This window comes from Somniosus microcephalus, chromosome 23, assembly GCF_052327205.1.
Source record: "Somniosus microcephalus isolate GS21.2 chromosome 23, FLI_Smic_1.0, whole genome shotgun sequence".
NCBI lineage: Eukaryota > Metazoa > Chordata > Chondrichthyes > Squaliformes > Somniosidae > Somniosus > Somniosus microcephalus.
In genome coordinates this window covers 18,799,346-18,821,852 of record NC_141009.1, presented here as the reverse complement: position 1 = coordinate 18,821,852, position 22,507 = coordinate 18,799,346, and the positions used below count along the sequence as shown (strand labels likewise).

At 43.0% G+C, this 22,507-nt stretch overlaps 2 protein-coding genes across 4 annotated transcripts in view; one reads left to right on the top strand and one right to left on the bottom strand.

Moving 5' to 3' along the window:
• Window positions 1-43: 43 nt before the first annotated feature.
• Window positions 44-9,918, top strand: LOC147101706 (carboxypeptidase M-like). The gene is made up of 3 exons (XM_085965544.1): window positions 44-192; window positions 2,070-2,218; window positions 9,469-9,918. Exons 1-3 carry the CDS (start codon window positions 45-47, stop codon window positions 9,574-9,576), a joined length of 405 nt encoding a protein of 134 aa, XP_085821670.1. The 5' UTR covers window position 44; the 3' UTR covers window positions 9,577-9,918.
• Window positions 6,645-22,507, bottom strand: part of spaca9 (sperm acrosome associated 9) — a 48,414-nt gene continuing 32,551 nt past the window's right edge. The window contains exons 4-6 of one of the 3 annotated variants that reach the window (XR_015073343.1): window positions 18,776-18,928; window positions 9,937-12,252; window positions 6,645-7,148 (exon numbers count right to left, since the gene is read on the bottom strand). Coding sequence is in view for 2 of the 3 variants with exons in the window: in XM_085965543.1 (XP_085821669.1) it covers window positions 18,589-18,928 (340 nt within the window). In the remaining variant the exon portion in view is untranslated. Of the gene's footprint in view, window positions 7,149-9,936; window positions 12,253-17,020; window positions 18,929-22,507 lie in introns of those variants that run through there. The other 2 variants (XM_085965543.1, XM_085965542.1) reach the window with 2 other exon arrangements.

The window sequence follows — 22,507 nt, the reverse complement described above, 5'->3', positions numbered from 1 at the left end:
AGATATGTCAATCTGACAGTTTTCAATATCTCTCACTAGGTGGTATGCAAGACTACAATTATGTGTGGGGCCAGTGCTACGAGCTAACGCTAGAACTGTCTTGTTGCAAGTACCCACCAGCATCACAACTGCCACACTTCTGGGAACAGAACAAAGTTTCACTTATCTTCTTTATCAAGCAAGTCCATTTAGGTACATAGATCTATTGCTGTACATCTTCTAAATATGGCTTTTCGCCAGCGTCCCCCATTGGAAACTTCTCATGTTTTTTCGTCCACGGATTTCAATGGGTGGAAAACCGTGGCTAACGTGCCTGCGATTGTCGGGAATGCACTGCCCGCAGATGAGGTGGGTGGAGTTGGGTGGGGACCCAAAGCAGCAACAACTTGCATTTATATAGCACCTTTAACGTAGTAAAACGTCCCAAGGCGCTTCACAGGAGCGTTTTCAAAGATTTTTTGACATCGAGCCACATAAGATATTAGGACAGACTTGGCAACAGAGGTAGGTTTAAAGGAGTGTCTTAAAGGAGGAGATAGAGGAAAGAGGCGGAGAGGTTTAGGGAGGGATTTCCAGAGCTTAGGGCCTAGGCAGCTGAAGGCACGGCCGCCAATGGTGGAGCGATTTCAAATTGGGAATGCGCCTGAGGCCAAAATTGGAGGAGTGCAGATGGTTTTGAACTGGACAGGCGGTATCGCATCGGTCGCTCATTATGTGCCCCACCTGATATTCAGTTCCATTGACTTCAATGGCACTGAATATCGGGCGTGTCGTACAACAGTTGGAAAATGTGATTCCGCCTGTTTTGCGGGCTTGTCCAAGTCCAATTTCACCCCCATGGTCTCCCAACTATTGGTGCGGTATTCAGAAAATAAAGTGGACTCATCACGGAAGGAAAATCAGACAGGCTCCATCATGGGCTTGAGATCGTCCCTGCCCGATTTTCTGCTGTGTGCAGGTGATACTTTGTAAGCAGGCGGTGAACACAAAAATCTACCTCAATAACTCCCAACACCAGTTAGGAACAACGAGCACTAGCGTGGAACTTATTGCATCAAATGTAAATCAACACCATTCTGCGTTGAGCCATTGACCAGCCCATATTCGGCATTATTAATAGTTGCCGTTAAAATAATATTTGTGCGAATAAGACCCTTTTTTACAGGGCGGTATGCTTGGAACAGCACTAAATCTGCCAGTTGAGGCTATTAGCAGTGTTGTTCCAGCTTTCTATCTGCTTTAACTCCAACCTCCATTGGCTCTAGCAGTGGAAAACATAGCTGCTGGTCTCCAGCTTCCTTAACCTTTTGTTTTACTGGAAATTGGTGCTGCATCTGAGTTAGGACAGTTGAACGGAGAGTCCAGTATTGAATACCTATTAAAGGGCACTGTCACCTTTTGAAGTATGTTACAATAAGTTCATGACGATCATACAATAATCCAGCTAATATTATTTTATTAATGTACACAAAGTGATTTCAGTGGTTGGTCAATGGGTTGTATGAATCCCGATACTGTATCTTTTTAATTTTTGTGAGGACCAAATGCGTTTGTTTATGTATTGTTAAAGTTTGACATTTTTTATAGATTGTCAATTCTAGGGGTCAAATTGTTCTAACAATGTGAATGCTAACAAATGTATGAGTAGAAATTAGGGTTGCTAATTTATCAAATTACCCACTTGGCTATTTTAATGGTGGTGTTAACACTGTTTATTTTAAATAGGTAAATGCCTCAGTTAAAATTGTAGAGAGAGACATTTTTTATCAGTAACAGCAGGACATCACCAACTGTCATTTCTAATCTCAGGTGTTGAATTTGGATATTTTAATGATTTTATATATATGCTTTGTTTGTTACTTTCAAAGCATCTTTATGATAACAAATACTATTTTTCCACTCGCACCCCGATCACCTTTTCAAAAATGTGGAAGCAGTGGTTTAGAATGTGAGAGTCTGAAAGCAGAGACGCCTCTTTGTATGCTTAGCTGTTGACTTGAGGTTTACACAACAGATGACTAGATCGCAGCAATTTATAAATAGTAATTCACTTCTTTTTTACCTTCCAGGATTAAAGGGCAGAGTTCTGGATGAGAGGGGAAATCCTATTTCCAAAGCAATTGTAAACATATTTGGCAGGAGTAATCTTGTCCCATTCCAAACCAATTATTTGGGAGAATACTACAGGCTTCTAGTACCTGGGGAGTATAAAATTAAGGTAAGGCAAGGCATGGGGGAGGTGTTGGTGTTAGATTTCCTATCCATTGACTATGAATGGGTTGGGAATCTACTTACATTTAGAAAATTGTCACAGCTACATAAAATATGATGATTTGTTTGTGGCAGTGAGTGTGGGTACATGTAGTTGTCAAGGTGGAGGAGGACTAAGGTGCTGAGAGTAGATGGATTCATTGCACACCTGAGGGTACAGCCATCCTCATTCTTCACAGCTGTCAGCTGTGTCTCAGTGGGTAGCACACTCGCCTCTGAGTCAGAGGTTGTGGGTTCAAGTCCCACTCCAGAGACTTGAGCACATAAAGCTAGGCTGACACTCCCAGTGCAGTGCTGAGGGAGTGCCGCACTGTCGGAGGTGCCGTCTTTCGGTTGAGACGTTAAACCGAGGCCCCGTCTGCTCTCTCAGGTGGACGTAAAAGATCCCATGGCACTATTTCGAAGAAGAGCAGGGGAGTTATCCCTGGTGTCCTGGCCAATATTTATCCCTCAATCAACATAACAAAAAAAAATGATCTGGTCATTATCACATTGCTGTTTCTGGGAGCTTGCTGAGTGCAAATTGGCTGCTGTGTTTCCTGCATTACAACAGTGACTACACTTCAAAAAGTACTTTATTGGCTGTAAAGCGCTTTGAGACGTCCGGTGGTTGTGAAAGGCGCTGTGAAATGCAAGTCTTTTTTTCAAATGAAATTCTCTTCTACATATCCTGCATAGGTACTAAAATCACAACATCACTGCTCCTTTCAGAAATCGTGAGCCGTTTCCCTCCTGTGATCGGGAAGGAGGGGTGGGTCGGGGAAAGAAGACCCCTCCTAATATTTTGAGAGTTTTTTTGTTTGGTTTTGTTGATGAGAGTTGATCGACTGATATAATAGCAGGAAGACATTTAAATTATGAAGCATTAAGAGCCAATAATAATGACAATAGTACAAGTAAAGACACCCAAAAACTAGAGAGAAATCCACAGCTAAAAAGCATAAGCAAAAAGGGAGGAGAGTGAGAAATAGGATATAGGTATGTAGGACACCAGGATGCAAATTTAAAAAAAAATTTGTTTGTGATGTGGGTGTCGCTGCCCATCCCTAGTTGCCCTTGAGAAGGTGGTGGTGAGCCACCTTCTTGAGCCGCTGCAGTACGTGTGCTGAAGGTACTCCCACAGTGCTGTTAGGTAGGGAGTTCCAGGATTTTGACCCAGCGACGATGAAGGATCGGCGATATACTTTTAAGTCAGGATGGTGTGTGACTTGGAGGGGAACTTGGAGGTGGTGGTGTTCCCATGCGCCTGCTGCCCTTGTCCTTCTAGGTGGAAGAGGTCAAGGGTTTGGGAGGTGCTGCCGAAGAAGCCTTGGCGAGTTGCTGCAGTGCACCTTGTAGATGGTACACACTGCAGCCAGGGTACGCCGGTGGTGGAGGGAGTGAATGTTTAAGGTGGTGGATGGGGTGCCAATCAAGTGGGCTGCTTTGTCCTGGATGGTGCCGAGCTCCTTGAGTGTTGTTGGAGCTGCACTCATCCAGGCAAGTGAAGAGTATTCCATCACACTCCTTATTTGTGCCTTGTAGATGGTGGAAAGGCTTTGGGGAGTCAGGAGGTGAGACACTCACTGCAGAATACCCAGCCTCTGACCTGCTCTTGTTGCCACAGTATTTATGTGGCTGGTCCAGTTAAGTTTCTGGTCATTGGTGACCCCCAGGATGTTGATGGTGGGGGATTCGGTGATGGTAATGCCGTTGAATGTCAAGGGGCGGTGGTTAGGCTCTCGCTTGTTAGTGTAGTCATTGCTTGGCACTTGTGTGGTGCGAATGTTACCTGCCACTTATAAGCCCAAACCTGAACATCGTTCAGGTCTTGTTGCATGCGGGCCAGGACTGCTTCATTATCTGAGGAGCTGTGAATGGCACTGAACACTGTGCAGTCATCAGTGAACATCCCCACTTCTGACCTTATGTTGGAGGGAAGGACATTGATGAAGCATCTGAAGATGGTTGGGCTAGGACACTGCCCTGAGGAACACCTGCAGCGATGTCTTGGGGCTGTGATGATTGATCTTCATCCACTACAACCATCTTCCTTTGTGCTAGGTATGACTCCAGCCTGTGGAGAGTTTTCACCCCGATTCCCATTGACTTCAGTTTTACTAGGGCTCCTTGATGCCACACTCGGTCAAATGCTGCCTTGATGTCAAGGGCAGTCACTCTCGCCTCACCTCTGGAATTCAGCTCCTTTGTCCATGTTTGGACCAAGGCTGTAATGAGGTCAGGAGCCGAGTGGTCTTGGCAGAACCCATACTGGGCATCAGTGAGCAGGTTATTGGTGAGTAAGTGCCGCTTGATAGCACTGTCGATGACACCTTCCATCGCTTTACTGATGATGTAGACTGATGGGGCGGTAATTGGTCCGATTAGATTTGTCCTGCTTTTTGTGGATATACCTGGGCAGTTTTCCACATTGTCGGATAGATGCCAGTGTTGTAGCTATACAGGAACAGCTTGGCTAGAGGTGCGGCTAGTTCTGGAGCACAAGTCTTCAGCACGATAGCCGAGATGTTGTCGGGGCCAACAGCCTTTGCTGTATCCAGTGCGCTCAGCTGTTTCTTGATATCACATGGAGTGAATCGAATTGGCTGAAGACTGGCTTCTGTGACGGTTGGGACCTCAGGAGTAGGCCGATATGGATCATCCACTCGGCACTTCTGGCTGAAGATGGTTGCAAATGCTTCAGCCTTGTCTTTTGCACTCAAATGCTGGGCTCCACCATCATTGAGGATGGGGATATTCACGGAGCCTCCTCCTCCTGTTAGTTGTTAAATGATCCACCACCATTCACGACTGGATGTGGCAGGACTGCAGAGCTTTGATCTGATCCGTTGATTGTGGGATCGCTTCTCCCTGTCTATAGCATGCTGCTTCCACTTTTTAGCATGCATGTAGTCCTGTGTTGCAGCTTCCCCAGGTTGGCACCTCATTTTTAGGTACGCCTGGTGCTGCTCCTGGCATGCTCTTCTATACTCCTTATTGAACCAGGGTTGGTCCCCTGGCTTGATGGTAATAGTAGAGTGAGGGATATGCTGGGCCATGAGGTTACAGATTGTGGTGGAATACAATTCTGCTGCTGCTGATGGCTCACAGCACCTCATGGATGCCTAGTTTTGAGCTGCTAGATCTGTTCTGAATCTATCCCATTTGGCACGGTGGTAATGCCACACAACATGATGGAGGGTGTCCTCAGTGTGAAGACAGGACTTCGTCTCCACAATGACTGAGCAGTGGTCACTGCTACCAATACTGTCATGGACAGATGCATCTACGACAGGTAGCTTGGTGAGGACGAGGTCAAGTAGGTTTTTCCCTCGTGTTGGTTCTCTCACCACCTGTCGCAGGCCCAGACTGGCAGTTATGTCCTTCAGGACTCGGCCAGCTCCATCAGTAGTGGTGGTACCGAGCCACTCTTGGTGATGGACATTGAAGTCCCCCACCCAGAGTATATTCTGTGCCTTTGCTACTCTCAGTGCTTCTTCCAAGTGGTGTTCAGCATGGAGGAGTATTGATTCATCAGCTGAGGGAGGGCGGTGGGTGGTAATCAGCAGGAGGTTTCCTTGCCCATGCTTGACCTGAAGCCATGAGATTTCATGGGGTCCGGAGTCAATGTTGAGGACTCCCAGGGCCACTCCTTCCCGACTGTATGCCACTGTGCCGTCACCCCTGGTGGGTCTGTCCTGCCAGTGGGACAGGACATACCCAGGGATGGTAATGGAGGAGTTCGGGACATTGGCTGAAAGGTATGATTCTGTGAGTATGACTATGTCAGGCTGTTGTTTGACTAGTCTGTGGGACAGCTCTCCCAATCTTGGCACAGGTCCCCAGATGCTGGTGAGGAGGACTTTGCAGGGTCGACAGGTCTGGGTGTGCCGTTGCCGTGTCTGTAGCCGGTGCCAAGGTCGATGCCGGGTGGTCCGTCCGGTTTTATTCTTTGAGGACTATTATACTCAGTTGAGTATTGTAGCTTTTTTCTGCATTATTCTCCCAATACATCCATTATATAACACTCTCAGTTTTAACATAAGCATCCTTACTGAGTATAGTAGTTCAACGGATTACTCCACAGACCATGTGGTCTTGGTCTTTGCTACATAAACTTTTGAGTGACGAGTTTGCAATAAGCCACAATAATCTTGATGATCTAAGGAGGCAACTGCCCCAGGGAATAATATTTGCTTGAAAGGACAAAGATACAGGAATTCAAATGCAATATCTGAAATATTTTTTTATGCCAAACAATAAGGAATTAGCCTATTTTTGTAGTATCTACTGGTTCTCTTTCCCAACTGTGGTGTGTTCATTAGGATCAACAGATCAGCTAGATTTTTTGAAACTTAAAATAAAAATTACATGAAATCTGTGCTTTGGTTTCTTACACTTTTATTTTGTTTCCTCTTTATATTTTAGAATTAATTATCACGTGAAACCAGTTTTCATCATCCAATGGAATAACATTTTAATAATTTCAAAAACAATTTTTGGGAAACAACCTGGTAACAGTTTCATTTTTAGTTTGTTTTAATCTATCTAAGAACAATATATTGTATATTTCTAAAGGTGGGACTCCCCACCTTTCTTTCCTTGGTCTCTCCATCATGGCCCATACATAACGAACCAAGCAGGTGACCGACTCGGACCTGTAACACTGGCAGGTTGGAGATATGAGACAGAATCTTTCTGCATCAATTTCTTTCCTTCCTCCAATGGGGAGTAAGTTGGCCTCCACTCAGGATCTCAGGGCATGGCTGAAACTGGGGTCACCCGTGGCTGCTCTTGTATACCCCCTAACATCCAGTTATAGAGTGGTACTGTGAAGTGTGTGGGAGTAGGATTCCTGTCTGTTCTTGTTTTTCTGTAAGTTATATCATGTAGGAAGGCTAAAAGGAAGAAAAATGGAAAAATAAGAGTTACTTTAAAAAACACTCGAATGGAATCCACACCGATCATGTTAAGTTCAATTAAACAAATATTTTATTTCCAAATTTTTAAAAATTGAACTTACACCACAGCTTTGGTCAGTTACTTATTTGGTGAGCACCTTGATTTTAACCATAACAATGGGGGAGAGGGTGAGCACTGAGTTACCACACCATCCTTTCTCTGCTGAGTCTTGGCTTTGAAGCCAGTCCAGACTAATGGGATGAAGGTTTTTTCTATCTGTTGGCTGTAATGGCTCTACATGAAATAAGTTTGGGCATCTCAAACCAATTTGTAGTGGGGCATGGGCCTACAGCTCCAACGTGTCTCTAAGGCACTAACTTGGCAATTTACTCAGAAGGGCCACAAGGAAAGGAAAGGGTCAGAGAGGTGCAGTAAAGGGTGTTCTGATGTTGGGGTTAAAGCACAATGTCAATGCACAGTAGAGTGCTTTTCTCTTCACTTATACCGAACCTCCGAGTGTTAGCCAGACTAGAAAACATTTATTTTCCGGTGCTAACATTCTTAACTTGGATGATCACAAAAAATGGAGGGGCTTCAGAATCACTAATTTTGTTTCTCATTCATAAGAACATAAGAACATAAGAAATAGGAGCAGGAGTAGGCCAATTGGCCCCTCGAGCCTGCTCCGCCATTCAATAAGATCATGGCTGATCTGATCCTAACCGCCAATCCACTATGACAGGACTATCTCCTGAATCTAACACAATTAGACACACGAAACAGGAGCAGGATCAGGCTACACGGCCCCTGGGCCCGCTCCGCTACCCACAGGGCCATGACCGATCCGCACCTAAACTCATGTCCAAATTCCTGCCTGCTCCCCGTAACCCTTAATTCCCTTTTCTTCTAGGAAACTGTCTAGTTCTGTTTTAAATTTATGTAATGATGTAGCTTCGACAGCTTTTTGGGGCAGCATATTCCATGGACCTACCACCCTCTGAGTGAAGTAGTTCCTCCTCATCTCAGTTTTGAAAGAGCAGCCCCTTATTCTAAGACTATGCCCCCTAGTTCTAGTTTCACCCATCATCTGGAACATCCTCCCCGCATCCACCCGATCCAACCCCTTCACAATCTTATATGTTTCAATAAGATCGCCTCTCATTCTTCTGAACTCCAATGAGTAGAGTCCCAATCTACTCAACCTCTCCTCATATGTCCATCCCCTCATCCCCGGGATTAACCGAGTGAACCTTCTTTGTACTGACTCGAGAGCAAGTATGTCTTTTCTTAAGTATGGACACCAAAACTGTATGCAGTATTCCAGGTGCGGTCTCACCAATACCTTGTACAACTGAAGCAATACCTCCCTATTTTTATATTCTATCCCCCTAGCAATGAAAGCCAACATTCCATTGGCCTTCTTAATCACTTGCTGCACCTGCATACTAACCTTTTGAGTTTCGTGCACCAGGACCCCCAGATCCCTTTGTACTTCAGTACTTTCCAGTTTCTTGCCATTAAGATAATAACTTGCTCTATGATTTTTCCTGCCAAAGTGCATAACCTCACACTTTCCAGTATTGTATTCCATCTGCCAAGTCTCTGCCCACTTACTTAGCCTGTCTATGTCCCCTTGCAGGTTTTTTATGTCCTCCTCTCTCACTACTTTCCCTCCCATCTTAGTATCATCTGCAAACTTTGATATGTTACACTCGGTCCCCTCCTCCAAATCGTTAATAAAGATTGTAAAGAGTTGGGGACCCAGCACTGACCCCTGCGGAACACTGCTGGTTACTGATTGCCAGTCTGAGAATGAACCATTTATCCCAACTCTCTGCCTTCTGTTAGATAGCCAATCCTCTATCCATGCCAGAATATTACCCCCAATCCCGTGATTTTTTATCTTAAGCAATAATCTTTTGTGTGGCACCTTGTCAAATGCCTTTTGGAAGTCTAAATACACTACGTCCACTGGTTCACCTTTATCCACCCTGTATGTTACTTCCTCAAAGAACTCCAGCAAATTTGTCAAACATGACTTCCCCTTCATAAAACCATGCTGACTTTGTCTTATTAAACTATGATTATCCAAATGTCCTGTTACTGTCTCCTTAATAATGGACTCCAAAATTTTACCTACCACAGATGTCAAATTTAACAAGACTTTCTATTCTTAGACAGTTGTAGTTTCTGAATCCACGCATTGAAATTGGTAACCACAGAATTATCTCTATTAAGACTGATGAAATTACCTTTCTGAGCAATCCTCGCTTTACTAATTTGCAATGCATTATTATAACTCCTGTCTCCCTACAGATTGAAGCAGAAGGGTTTAATTCTTTGGACAAGACAGTGGACGTGTTTGACACTATAAACCACTATTCTGCTGCAGTTTGTGACTTTGTACTTCAGAGATCGAAATGAAGCACTTGAAAATAGGACAATCTTTGATCTACTATAGAACATGGATTTGTATTAGTATTGACTGATTTTAAAAGCTCCAGTGCTTCCTAAATGCTAAAATTAGAGCTGAGGCACAGTAATAAGCAAGGAAAAAAAATATTAGTAACAATACACTGAGCCTAGCAAATGTCACTTAGTATAAATATGGGTAGCATTTCTCGCTATAGAAATACACATATTTGTGTAAACAAGCATGTGGAGAATTGTATAATCATACAGGTGAATGTAAAAAGTTTTGAGGATCTGTCTCCTCATCATTAACCTGGAACAGAATGGAAATACAAATAAAAAATGTTCAGAAAATATTTTCAAAGTACTCACCTTTTTAATAGCACAAAATGTTAAAAGGTCAGATGGGCTTGAGTCTTTTTTGCTTAATTATGAAGCTTTTTTTTGCGTGTTTTGTAAACTGTGGCATCGCATCCACTCATGACTCCATCTAGGGCTCCTTTATCATAGTTATTGCTGAATACACTACCAGCAGCTTGTGTAAGGGACACTGATCCCTACTTTTTATTGAATATTTTGGATCAGCTAACTCTTCCATAGATTTTGAGAATATCCTAACTCATTTCTGGGCTAGAACTCTAGAATAGTTTGGTTTCCAAAGTGAACTGAGAAAACAAAAAAGGAAAACAAGTCCATTAAAATGTCACTAGATTCCCATGACAGAATGATTCCCTACTAAAATACATTTGACTACTATATATGTTATTTTGGGAATTCCCAAGGTACAATAGAAACATTAGGAACAGGAGTAGGCCATTCAGCCCCTCGGGCCTGATCCGCCATTCAATTAGATTATGGCTGATCTGTACCTCAGCTCCATGTTCCCACGTTTGCTCCAGATCCCTCGATACCCTTATCTCACAGAAATATCTTGAAAGCTCTCATTGTTCTAGCATCCACTGCCTTTTGGGGGAGAGAGTTCCAAATTTCTACCACCCTTTGTGCGAAAAAGTGCTTCCTGATTTTCTCCTGAATGGCCTGGCTCTAATTGTAAGATTATGTCCCCTTATTCTTGATTCCCCTACTAGAGATTCTCTGTATTTACCCTATCAAATCCTCAGACCTCAATCAGATCACCCCCTCAATCTCCTATACTCAAGGGAATACAAGCCAAGTTTATGCAACCTGTCCTCATCATTTAACCCTCTAAGCTCTGGTATCATTCAATGGTGTAAATCAGTTGCCCAGTATTATCCTGAACCAAGCATAGGGCTGCCTATCACACTATCAAACCATTCCCATGAATAGGAACACCAACATTTAAGTGTAAGTGCCCATCCCTGTCTAACAGGACAGATTTTTTTTACTTCAATGAGCAAAAATATTCAGAGAAAATTTGAAGATAATAAAAATCTAAAATTCAAAAATGAAGGAACTGGTACAGTAGTGATGAGAGCCAAAGGGAGTGCTAAAGAAGTTTGAATGAGAAACACGGTGTACTGGGTTAGAAAATCAAGATGCAAGTTCTCTAAGTAGAGCTACAAACTGTATCAAAACAATGGATGAATTACCAAATCATTGGAGGAATTATCCAACCACAGGAGCTCAATGCGGCACTTCAATCAATTTTATTGAAGAGTCAGATATGTCTCAGCTCCAATCCAGTGTAGAAACAACAGAAAGCTATTCAATGGACCACAGCCTCCCATGTGTGTGTGAGAGATACAAGATGCAGCTGAACATGTCAATTAGTGGAAGCAGTAGAGACAACAGTGGAATCCATATAAAGGAAATTTTATCCAAGTAAATTCTGTTTAAATAAAATATTTGCGCCTAGCCCCCAAACATAGAATCGGAGCAGTCCCTCAGCCCTAGCTGGACTATTCCTTTGATTCTTTAATTTTTTGGGTCAATTTTTACTCTTTGCCCGCTGACACTTCAGGAATAATGCAACAGAAGTGTGCTGTGAAAGAATATTTAAATTATGTTTGGGGTATTGGCAGCACAAAACTTCACACTGCAGAGAAAGTAGAATTTTAGCACTACAGGGAGAAGGTAAAAAAGATCATTCAAATTGTCAGAATATCATATTGTGTCAGATATTCCTGGAATACCCATTGTTGAACTGGAATTTTCTTGTCAATGAATATGGGATTCAAAGAGTAGTGCACAAAAAGGGTTGAGAGTTTTTAGATACATGTTTCAGAGAGCAAACTTTAGTGCTGTACAATATTACTAACAAACATGTTAATGCCTTCATATTAAATTGCTTGTCCACTATTTAGAAAAAGGCACGAACCCTTTTAAAATAAATGGGTTCCAGGTTTTGTCAAAATAGTGGTCAATGGAAATTTATACCAAAGTTTTAATTAGCACGTTCGTTACTGATCACATCACAATTTCAAGATATAAGTTATTCAAATACAGAATATGATCTATCTGCTGACATTTTAATAAGTTTGTTCATATCCGATATTATAGTAAATATCAATTTACAAAATGAGACATACACTGCTGCCTTTCACATTTTTATTAGGATCACCAAACAAACTAGTTAATGTCAGATACTAAGATTCCTGCAACACTTTCCTTGAAATGACAATGGAAGAGATGGTGACACTCAGGTTTCTGGGATAGGAAATTGGACACACCCATCATTTAGAAAATGCGGCTCTTTGCATTTCACATCTGTAACAGAGTGAAGGAGCTTCAGGTTAAGATTTTGTACAGATTCTACTACACATCTAACACTGTTCACAGGATGAGCATATAATCAACGTGATGCAGATGGAGGAATATACTGATATATTTTGTGGATCTATCCAACTCTCTTTCTGGGAAAAGAATTAAAGGTGCTAAACCCAAGTGAGAAGACAGAACATGTTGACTTCATGCTTTCTTTGATGCTAGGACATCCTATTTCCTCTTAGTAACTACTGTGCATGATGTCACTGAGTACTGCGTTGAACTTATCCTCCATGTCATTATTGAGATCACCTTTGGATTTATGTCAGGGAGGGTGAGCTCTACACAAGAAATACCAGACCTCACAGATATTTGTGATTTTCAGTAAGAAATTGCTTTTATTAGCCCAGCATGTCTACATATAAAGTGTTTTGACTAAAGGGCTAGAAACACATTGGACAAAAATAAATAATGAAATAAATGCTAATTTCATCCCTTGGATTTAGTTCCTTTAATGTTTTCTACTTAAAAGAGATTAAATTTGTTTGCCTTATTGCATTAGACAAGCTCACTTGTCTAAAATTTAAGAATATATGATCTTTCTTTCAAACATTTACTCCAAGTTATTGCAGTTCCACAGTTGTGGTTGTGCTCCATACTCAGCTTTTAATCAACAAACTCTACTGCATGCAATCGGATTCAGGCAAACTGTCAATGACAGCATCAAGTAATCAGTTGCTCCTAAAATGAATAACCTTTGTCCTCAAATAAATTGGAAGGGCTGCATTTGGAATTACTTTTGAAAAATTAACGTCATTCATCTTGTATCACAAAACACATGCTACATTTATATAGCAGTACTTAAAACTAGCAAATAAGCAAAGCAGTGCAGCTGGAAGATCAGGTACCCCATAAAGGCTTTGAAAGTATAAATGACCCTGGAACATGATTTAAAAGGATTATTGGTGACTCTAACTACCTCCTGTGGCTGTAAAAGTTATCTGGAATGTTATCAACTGGGAGAATGTAGGAGAGAGAATCAAAGCTGCCATGAAATGAATAGTATTCATTACTTTTCTGGTTGTTGGGTCTTTCCAATCACCAACAAGGGATTTCTCTGGCAGCGGACAAAGTGTTAAGTCCACTTACTTTTAAGAGGAGACCGATGCACTGTTCTGCAAGGCCTATTAGATCCATACATGTCCATGGTGTTCACGGGGTGTTGGGCGCTACTGAATGCTTGCATTTTATAGATAGGTACCAGAAGTCAATCCAAGGAGTTTCCAGGTTGTTTGCAATGCTCACAAACCATATGCACGGTGAATGTACAATACCTGGAGTCAAGACACGATTTCTTTGTCTTTAGCCAGTCCTATGTGCTTGGGTTGTTTAAGTGGGTTAACCAACTCCATGGCTGGTACTTCACAACTGATAGTCTAAAATAATGGCTTTATGACTCCACAATAAAACCCACAATACCAGAAAAGCACTGGCACAAGTAGGCGCACAAATCAACACAATCCATCATATAGAACACACTCAGGGGCGAGTTTCCACGCGAGTTCTCCTCCTTGTCCACCAAAGCGAGGAAACTACAGAAAAATCTGTAAACAACCACTTGGTATTCTCTGACAGCAATTTTGATGTCTTGAGCACTCTGTGGAGCTGGGGGTGGGGATGTTTTCAGGATAAACCAGCCGAAGTGGAAAGAATCTTTCTGGCCTGCTGCACACCGCACAACCCTAACACTCATACAGACCTTCATTTTGAAATCAAACGAGGAAAGGTCCTGTGCGATGGTTATGGAGGATGAAGGAATCGATTGGTCTGTACTATATCGAGGATGAGCTACCGTTTGAATGGGCAGATGGAGGCTCACAACAACACACCTTGACCTATCTTAGTTAAGGATATCTCCCCATGTCAATGTGAGGTGAGTCATCCACTTTTTCCTGCATATATAAGTACATCTATATTCCCTGCTTACAAAGCATGATATAGAGGTAGATGCAGATGTCTCCCCCTTTTTATTGACCTGAAAGATCATCTATGTTTTAGAATCACACCTATCACTATCCCCAGCACCTGAAAATTGTTATGGTATTCTACAATAATTTATGTTCTAATCATTGTAATTGTGCATGCCATATATATAATATATAAAATATGGATATAAATATATAAATAACTAGAGCCTCAGTGAGAAGTGCATGGGTCATATGGAAGAAAGCACATTTCTATTTTCTTCTATAGGACACCTGCACTTCTCACTGAGTCCACACTTATTTTTAAATGTGCTTATCTTCTGGGACCTAGACCACTGGTGGAAGGTGCCACATTTAAGTGGAGACATTCGATTTGGAGCTGGAATGGTGTACCAGCATGCAGAGTGCTCGAATAATCCTCTATATCTTTTAGTGGGCCTTATTTAGGTACTTGAATGAGGTTCTCCAACATCAAGGTCAGGTTGCTGTCATGAGGTCCAACACCTGACTCTGATGTACTAAGTTTGGATTTCTGGCCCTCTGGTATGGTGCCTCTGCCCCTGGATGTTAACAATCTCACTGAGGATGGATTGCTGGATCTCCACAAATCTTGAAAACCCTCATGAGTGCAATATTTTCTCATGATCTGCCAGCTGCAACCACAGAGGTGTTTGGAGAGTTGATTTTATGTATTTTGAATAGAGGGCCTTATGTTTCAAAATATCTGGTTCACTGATGATTTAATTGCAGATTAAATTCCTCTGCACTGTACTGCAGTGCATTCAGTGGGCAGTCGAACACACCGTGTTTTGGGAAGGGGGGATGGCTTTTCATCCTTCCTTATCTCTCATCAATCACACCGTGTTGGCTGGCACTGTGGATGTTCAGTTGTTGCTTCAACCTTGAAGAATGGCTCGCTAAATTCGATACTACCTGCTCATCAGTTAGCACCTCAATCCTGTGATGCCTATGACCTTGCACAAAACTCTTTGACCACTAGCATTATCAGTGATGAGTAAGTGCTCACATCTTGATGAATCATCACCATCGAATAGTGCAAGTGTCTCGGCGTTTGGGCTGATGCCTGCTGAAGTATGCTTGGAAACATTTGTTTCAGTTTGTGGTGGTGCGGTGCGGCGTTCTGAGTGTTCTTTGGCTTCAGGTGGTCTAGGTTCATCTATGGAGAGAAGAGTATCATGTCGGTTTCACACAGCGCCATCAACGGAACTAATGGATAGTTAGTGCCAAGAGTAATTGCATAACATAATGCATGACATCCGCATTGCTGCTGCTGTACTTTCCTATTAATGGATCTCCAATTTCTGATTGTATCAATGTTCTTGAAGGCATCACAAAATGGGGAAGGTTTTTACTACTGTCAGTAGTGGAGCTTCTGTTACTTCCTCCATTGATTCCAGGAAGATGAGTTACGATGTTTTGCTCTCCACCTTTGTAAGTGCTGATAGATGCTCACAACATCTCCGGTGGACTTTCTGACATGGTGGTTGAATACAATATTTTCCTTAGCTGACATCTTCACATCATGGAAATGTCTTTTGTTTGTAGACATTGCAGTCTCCTCCCAGATCGCTTTCCTGGTCTGACGATTTGGAGGATGGCGTGCAGACCCAGTTACTGCTACCCCCTAGGGATTTTTCACCTCCACAATTCGGGTGACATCTGCCTTTCTGGTTTTCAGTGACATTGATGTCTGCGGTTTCATTACTGCCTGACCAGGGGCAATGTGCCTCATTTCCTGTGGAGAGAGAAACAGAGCTAACATTTCCATTGACTCTGTTTCTCTCTCCATAGAGGCTGTCTGACCTGCTGAGTATTTTCCAACGTTTTCTGTTTGTATTTCGGATTTCCAGCAGTATTTTGTTTTTGTGCCTCATTTCCTGCTTGTAAAACTGCAAAACTGATTATTGTGGTTTTGTGTTGATTGGGAGCCTTAACTTAAATTGGAAAGTTTGCCCACAGTAGCAAGTGCTAAAGTAAAAAATGCAACAGAACTAATAATTTTCAGATTAAAGAATATTTTACTGGAAACTATTCAATCCTACCTATAATACACTTGATGTATTGATAAAATTATCACAATCTTTTTGTAAATTTTCTCCTCAAAATGAGAGATATCAGGACTAATGGTCCCACCCTTCCCTCTCTTTTTGCATTGTTATTTTCTTATCTTCACACTCTTCCCTTGGAGGATAGTGTGAAGTGGTGATTGGATTCGTAGGCCGATTAACAATTTGTTAGGCCACGACGTGAACACAATGTGAATGGCCATAGCCATTTTTATACCAGCCAATTCTATACGGTAAGAGAGTTTTATGGGCTCCCACGACCCATATGATGAGGGGGGGGGTCACCCATATCCACCGAACGCGAATATCCCATTAGATATCAACCCAGAATTCAGAGCTGGAGGTCTGGTCTCCATTCGCCAGGACTGTCTGGAGCGGGGTTTGAACCCTACACCTTCTGACTCAGGTGGGAATCCTACCACTAAAGCCAAAAGCTCACTCCGCTATTTGCATTAAGTGTCTGTATCAAAGCTGGTACAGTACAAATAAGATGCAGAATAAAGCTCTGCCCGAATAATGCACCTCAATCTATACATACACACATCAAAATGAATGAGACCTAACGTTTTCATTTCCCACATATCAGGCTTGGGTAAGACTACCGTTTTGTACTATGGACACACCTCTTATAGGAAGTGGGCAGATCTGCAGTGAGGCACAACACACACCAATTCTGAGATGCTATTTAAACTCGATTTGTGCCTCATGTTCCACGAAATTTTCATTTCCTTGCAATGTCTCACAGTAAGTGTTTAATACATTGAGAATGCTTGAACAAAACCAAACTACGATGCTTTTATTGACATTTATTTTGTTCCAAAAATGATTCCATTTCAATTTGCCAATGAACTAATTAATGCAACTCATTTCTCTGAACACACATATTATAAATAGTTATCTATATATATATATATTAAATGTGCAAATAAGATTTTTAAGCAACGTATTTTGATGGGGTTATAGCACTAACTTCCCAACCAGGCAAACTGTCACTCAAATCCACCTGATGGCTGGGCATGATTTTGTCCATATTTTGGGCCACTCTAGCTGAGCTGAAAGAAATACTGTTCAAAGAAAGAGAAGTGTGTTTGGTCGTTTCTATCAGATTGGATTTGAGGAGAAACCAGTAACATTTTAAGCACAGAAGTGGATATCATTAGCAAGTCTAAACAATAGTATTTTTTCCTTGAATTTTCTTCCTTTCTTTCCCAAAAGTGGGGGGGGTGGTGGATTATGTTGGGATATTGCTTAACAGGTGTTGGCAGCCTTCTAGTGCCTCCCTCAAATGGTCATGCGTGGGCCCAGAGAGTGAGTGTTAGTAGGCTATTCAAACATAAGGGCCAGCACAGCAGAGCTCAATCCTGACCTCACCCAATGCGCTTTCCATCAGGGGTCACTCGATAGCAATCAGAAGCAGGGACACTGGCTAATATTTCTTCTACTGAGCTCGGTGTGGCTGAGGGCAATTGTAATAGCCCACCACCAGTATCCTGGTTGAGGTCAATTAACTCAGCTTAGTTCAAGGATTGAAGGCAGGACCTCCTTGGCCTGTATGGTTCAGTATCAATGCAGCACTATATCTGGCCACTAAGGCGATGAGAGAGAACTAGGTGTCAGTCGTGGCTCAGTGGCAGCACTCTTGCCTCCAAGTTAGAAAGTTGTGGGTTCGAGTCACAGCTAGGGACATTGAGCACAAAATCTAGGCTGACACTCCGGTGCAGTACTGAGGGAGGGCTGCACTGTCGGAGGTGCCGTCTTTCAGATGAGACATTAAACCAAGACCTCTTGAGTGAACGTGAAAGCACTATTCAAAGAAGAGCAAGGGCGGTGTCCTGGCCAATCCCCCAACCAACATCACTAAAATAACAGATTATCTGGTCTTTATCACACATGCTGTCTGCAAATTGGTTGCTGTGTTTCCTACATTATAACAAGAACAACACTTCAAAAGTGCTGTATTGGCTGTAAAGCCTCTGCGACATCCTGAGGTTGTGAAAGGCGCTATATAAATGCAAGTCTTTCTGTTCTTAGCGAGTGACAAAAATAACGAGAACCATTAGATTACAAAGGACCTCTTTTGGAAAAAAAATTGGAAAATGTGTTGTGCAGATATCCAGTAACAACTCGTTCAGTTTATTTCTACTGCAGGCAATATTTCTCCAGGTTGGAAGGTCTGCAACTATTCAATAACGGCTACCGAAGGCAAGCGGAACAATAGGTAAGCTCTACTGATGGGGCTGAGTGGGACGTTTGGGTATTGCAAGGGCTCAGAGACCATTGGTTTTACCAGATGGTACCCACGGTGGTTTGGACATTAACAATTTATTTTTCTGTTTGGTGGATGTTTTCCATTTCAGAGATTTGATTTCACAATCCTCCATCTGCATTGGAGCAGTTTGAGCGCTGCTTTCTATTTTCTTGGGTGGTTTCTTTTTCTCGGTGCACTGAGCATACCTGTTATTTCTTGCAGCTTCATATTGGGCTGACTCGATGACGCCAATACCTTCTTTTAAGTAGTCTAGAGCAATTGGCAGGACGCTGATCACGGCACCATAGTGGTGCTTTGATTCATCGCAGCTCAGGTGGTTCACTTCATCATGGGGATATCTGCATCAAAATAAAATAGCACTGAGACTTAACACAGAAGAAATAACAACAGAAAATGCTGGAAAAACTCAGCAGGCCAGGCAACATCCGTGGAGAGAAAATAGAGTCAATGTTTCGGGTCAAACCCTTTGGTCTTGACAATGTATTTTTCTGTTTGGTGGATGTTTTCCATTTCAGAGATTTGATTTCACAATCCTCCATCTGCACTGGAGCAGTTTGAGCGCTGCTTTGGTCTTGACAAAGGGTTTGACCCGAAACGTTGACTCTATTTTCTCTCCACGGATGTTGCCTGGCCTGCTGAGTTTTTCCAGCATTTTCTGTTGTTATTTTGGATTTCCAGCATCTGCAGTATTTTGCTATCGTATTAACACAGAAGAAGTTTACTGTAGCAGAGTTAGTCGTGAGACTTTGATTACTGTATATAATCCTTAACCCTAAATTAAAAGCTGCGACTCCTGTGTATTTATGCCAAGGAACTTAAAACAGAATTGGGCACAAAGTTCCCCCAAAAATCCAATGCTGCTTTTCTTTCACAGGGTGTGAGATTAGTCTGGTTCTTTCATGAGTATCAAATAGGCTATGGGTGGGAATTGCGATCCAGGCCAAGACTAATTAGCTGCAGCTTCTAGTTTTGCTCGAGTTAATTATGGAGTTAGTCAGATGCAAAATTCTTACTAACACCCATCGAACCAGAGCCCCCGTGTCACAAACCATTGTAACCATTCTTATAACCAGATTGTATTCATGTAAACCCACATGTTCTGCCTGTCCACGGTCTGAACATTTCGCCCATTGTTATGGAAACAATGGTCAGACAAAATCAATTGGATTGAGAGATTGCAATAACACCAAAAGCCTGTTGGTAGAGGTGTTGAGCATAGTGATTTTTCGGTGACAATTTGGAAACTAAATTCACGTAGAAGAAAATTGTCAGTGGCTGGACACTGGAGTAATTGGGTATATAATAATAAGGCATGGAAACAGTAACCAAAACTGACTATTAATGTCACAGGAAAGATGCTCTGCTAAACATCACTCAGTTTGTAAGACGATCATCTTATCTGTGCATGGTGCATGGGCTATTGGCATCTCGCGTACATACAAACAAAAAACAAGTCAAATTACCATCGTTTCTGTGAACTAGTGTTATGGTTTGATGGCTGCACAGTATTTCGAGAGATTCCTTGGCTGTTATTATTTATAATATATACTGTTTCGATTTTATGTGGGTGTTTTATTCCGTTTTTAGTTGGATTTCCTGTCTGCTGGGCTTGTCAATACAGACAGCAACTGTCAGTGTGCTCCGTGCTCTTAATGTGCAATGATGCGCACACAAGAGGATTAATGATTGTGATGCTATTACCGCAAGTTCACTGAGAAGCAATCTGCATTTAATAACTGGAGATTAAATGCCCACTGTTTTTTGTAAGAAAATGCCCCGAGAGGTTTGAAAATAAGGTCTGTTCACATTCTTTGTGGCACGGCTTGTAAAATTATGCATTTTTGGGGCAGGACAGAAAATACATCACAGTAACAAATCCATCAAATTTTCCAAATATATAAGTCACTGTTGACATTTCAAAGGTTTTGAAATTGGATTCCTTTGTCTACCTAATCAGCTCTCATATCCATATATCCATCCACACATTTCACGTCACTTGGAAAAACACCATTAATTGACAAAATACAATAAGCTCACAGAGAGATACTGTACATCATTCAAGATTATTATGGAACACTTCAATTGCAAAAGTATGAAGCCATATCTCACGCCTGCCACCTGACACTGTTTAGAACTGTTCCTATTTTGAGTGAAGGAACAAGATACAATTTCACATAAGTAATTTTACTTATTTCACTTGTGTGTGTATAATAGGGGGCAGATGTTCTACGTGGTACTGGCGAGCAGTGTGCAAGAGTCCCCAGTTCACAAGACTCATCCCCGAAGTGTACCCCTGGGCAGCGAGTGTACCCCACCCTCCCTTCATTGGCCCCTCCCCTCTAATCATCACTGGGGTCAGGAGTGACCTCAATCTTCGGGGTGGGGGTCGGGGTCAGGCGTGACCTCAATCCTGGGGGTCAGGGGGTCAGGTGTGACCTCAATCCTGGGCGGAGGGAGGTCAGGTGTGACCTCAATCCTGGGGGGAGGGGGGGTCAGGTGTGACCTCAATCCTGGGCGGAGGGGGGTCAGGTGTGACCTCAATCCTAGGGGGAGGGGGGTCAGGTGTGACCTCAATCCTGGGCGGAGGGAGGTCAGGTGTGACCTCAATCCTCAGGGTGGGGGTCGGGGTCAGGTGTGACCTCAATCCTGGGCGGAGGGGGGTCAGGTGTGACCTCAATCCTGGGGGTCAGGGGGTCAGGTGTGACATCAATCCTGGGCGGAGGGGGGTCAGGTGTGACCTCAATCCTCAGGGTGGGGGTCGGGGTCAGGTGTGACCTCAATCCTGGGCGGAGGGGGGTCAGGTGTGACCTCAATCCTGGGGGTCAGGTGTGACCTCAATCCTGGGCAGAGGGGGGTCAGATGTGACCTCAATCCTGGGGGGAGGGGGGTCAGGTGTGACCTCAATCCTGGGCGGAGGGGGGTCAGGTGTGACCTCAATCCTCAGGGTGGGGGTCGGGGTCAGGTGTGACCTCAATCCTGGGGGGAGGGGGGTCAGGTGTGACCTCAATCCTGGGCAGAGGGGGGTCAGGTGTGACCTCAATCCTCAGGGTGGGGGTCGGGGTCAAGTGTGACCTCAATCCTGGGAGGAGGGGGGGGGGTCAGGGCCTGAATGCTCTTCAATAGTGTGACACCACATCCATGGGAATTATATGCACATTTGTTTTGCATTTGAAGTATAGATGTACAACTGTTAAAATATAGGCTGTTAAAAAATGTTGCCTCGCTACGCTGCGCAACCTATATTTTCTGTCCAGCCCAGTTTGCTGCACTCCCATCCTGTGTCTCCCCGGATTCAGTTTAGAAAATATGGTCACCCTATTTAAACACTGCTGCTACAGCCTGCTTCCTGAGTGTTCCCGCCATGCTTTTCTGGGTGGGCTTAAGAATGATCAAGTCAAACCCTCCCAGGCACCAATTTCCCAAAAGAGTCCTAATACAAGTGCAGGACCCCTCGTTAAATATTTTAATGAGCCCAGCATTCATTCATGCGGCTGCCTGGAACGCCTATAGAATGCCTTAAATCAGCATATCTGTTTTCTGTTGCTTCCTCACTGTGTTGGGATAATGGAGATGGATCTTTATGACACAGCTGGCTCCTGCAGAAGCCCTGGGAATAATTGACCACATCCGTGGTGGGGCGCATTTAGCTCCCAAGAGTTCAGACTGGTTCCACAATCGGAAAAAAAATCAGTTCTGTGAATATACAGACAGTCATCACTCCACAAAAAGCCTGGTATTTCCATGGGTTCCTATTTCATTGTGTCCAGTTCTTTGTGTACTTGATGCTTTAGAACAGATGTTGGGAAGTATGTGCATCTTTTCACGTGAATTATTATGGAAAAATTCCATTAACAGCTTTTTGTTTTGGTGTGCTCACATGGACGACAGTTTAAGAACTGCAGCCCTGACTGATGGCT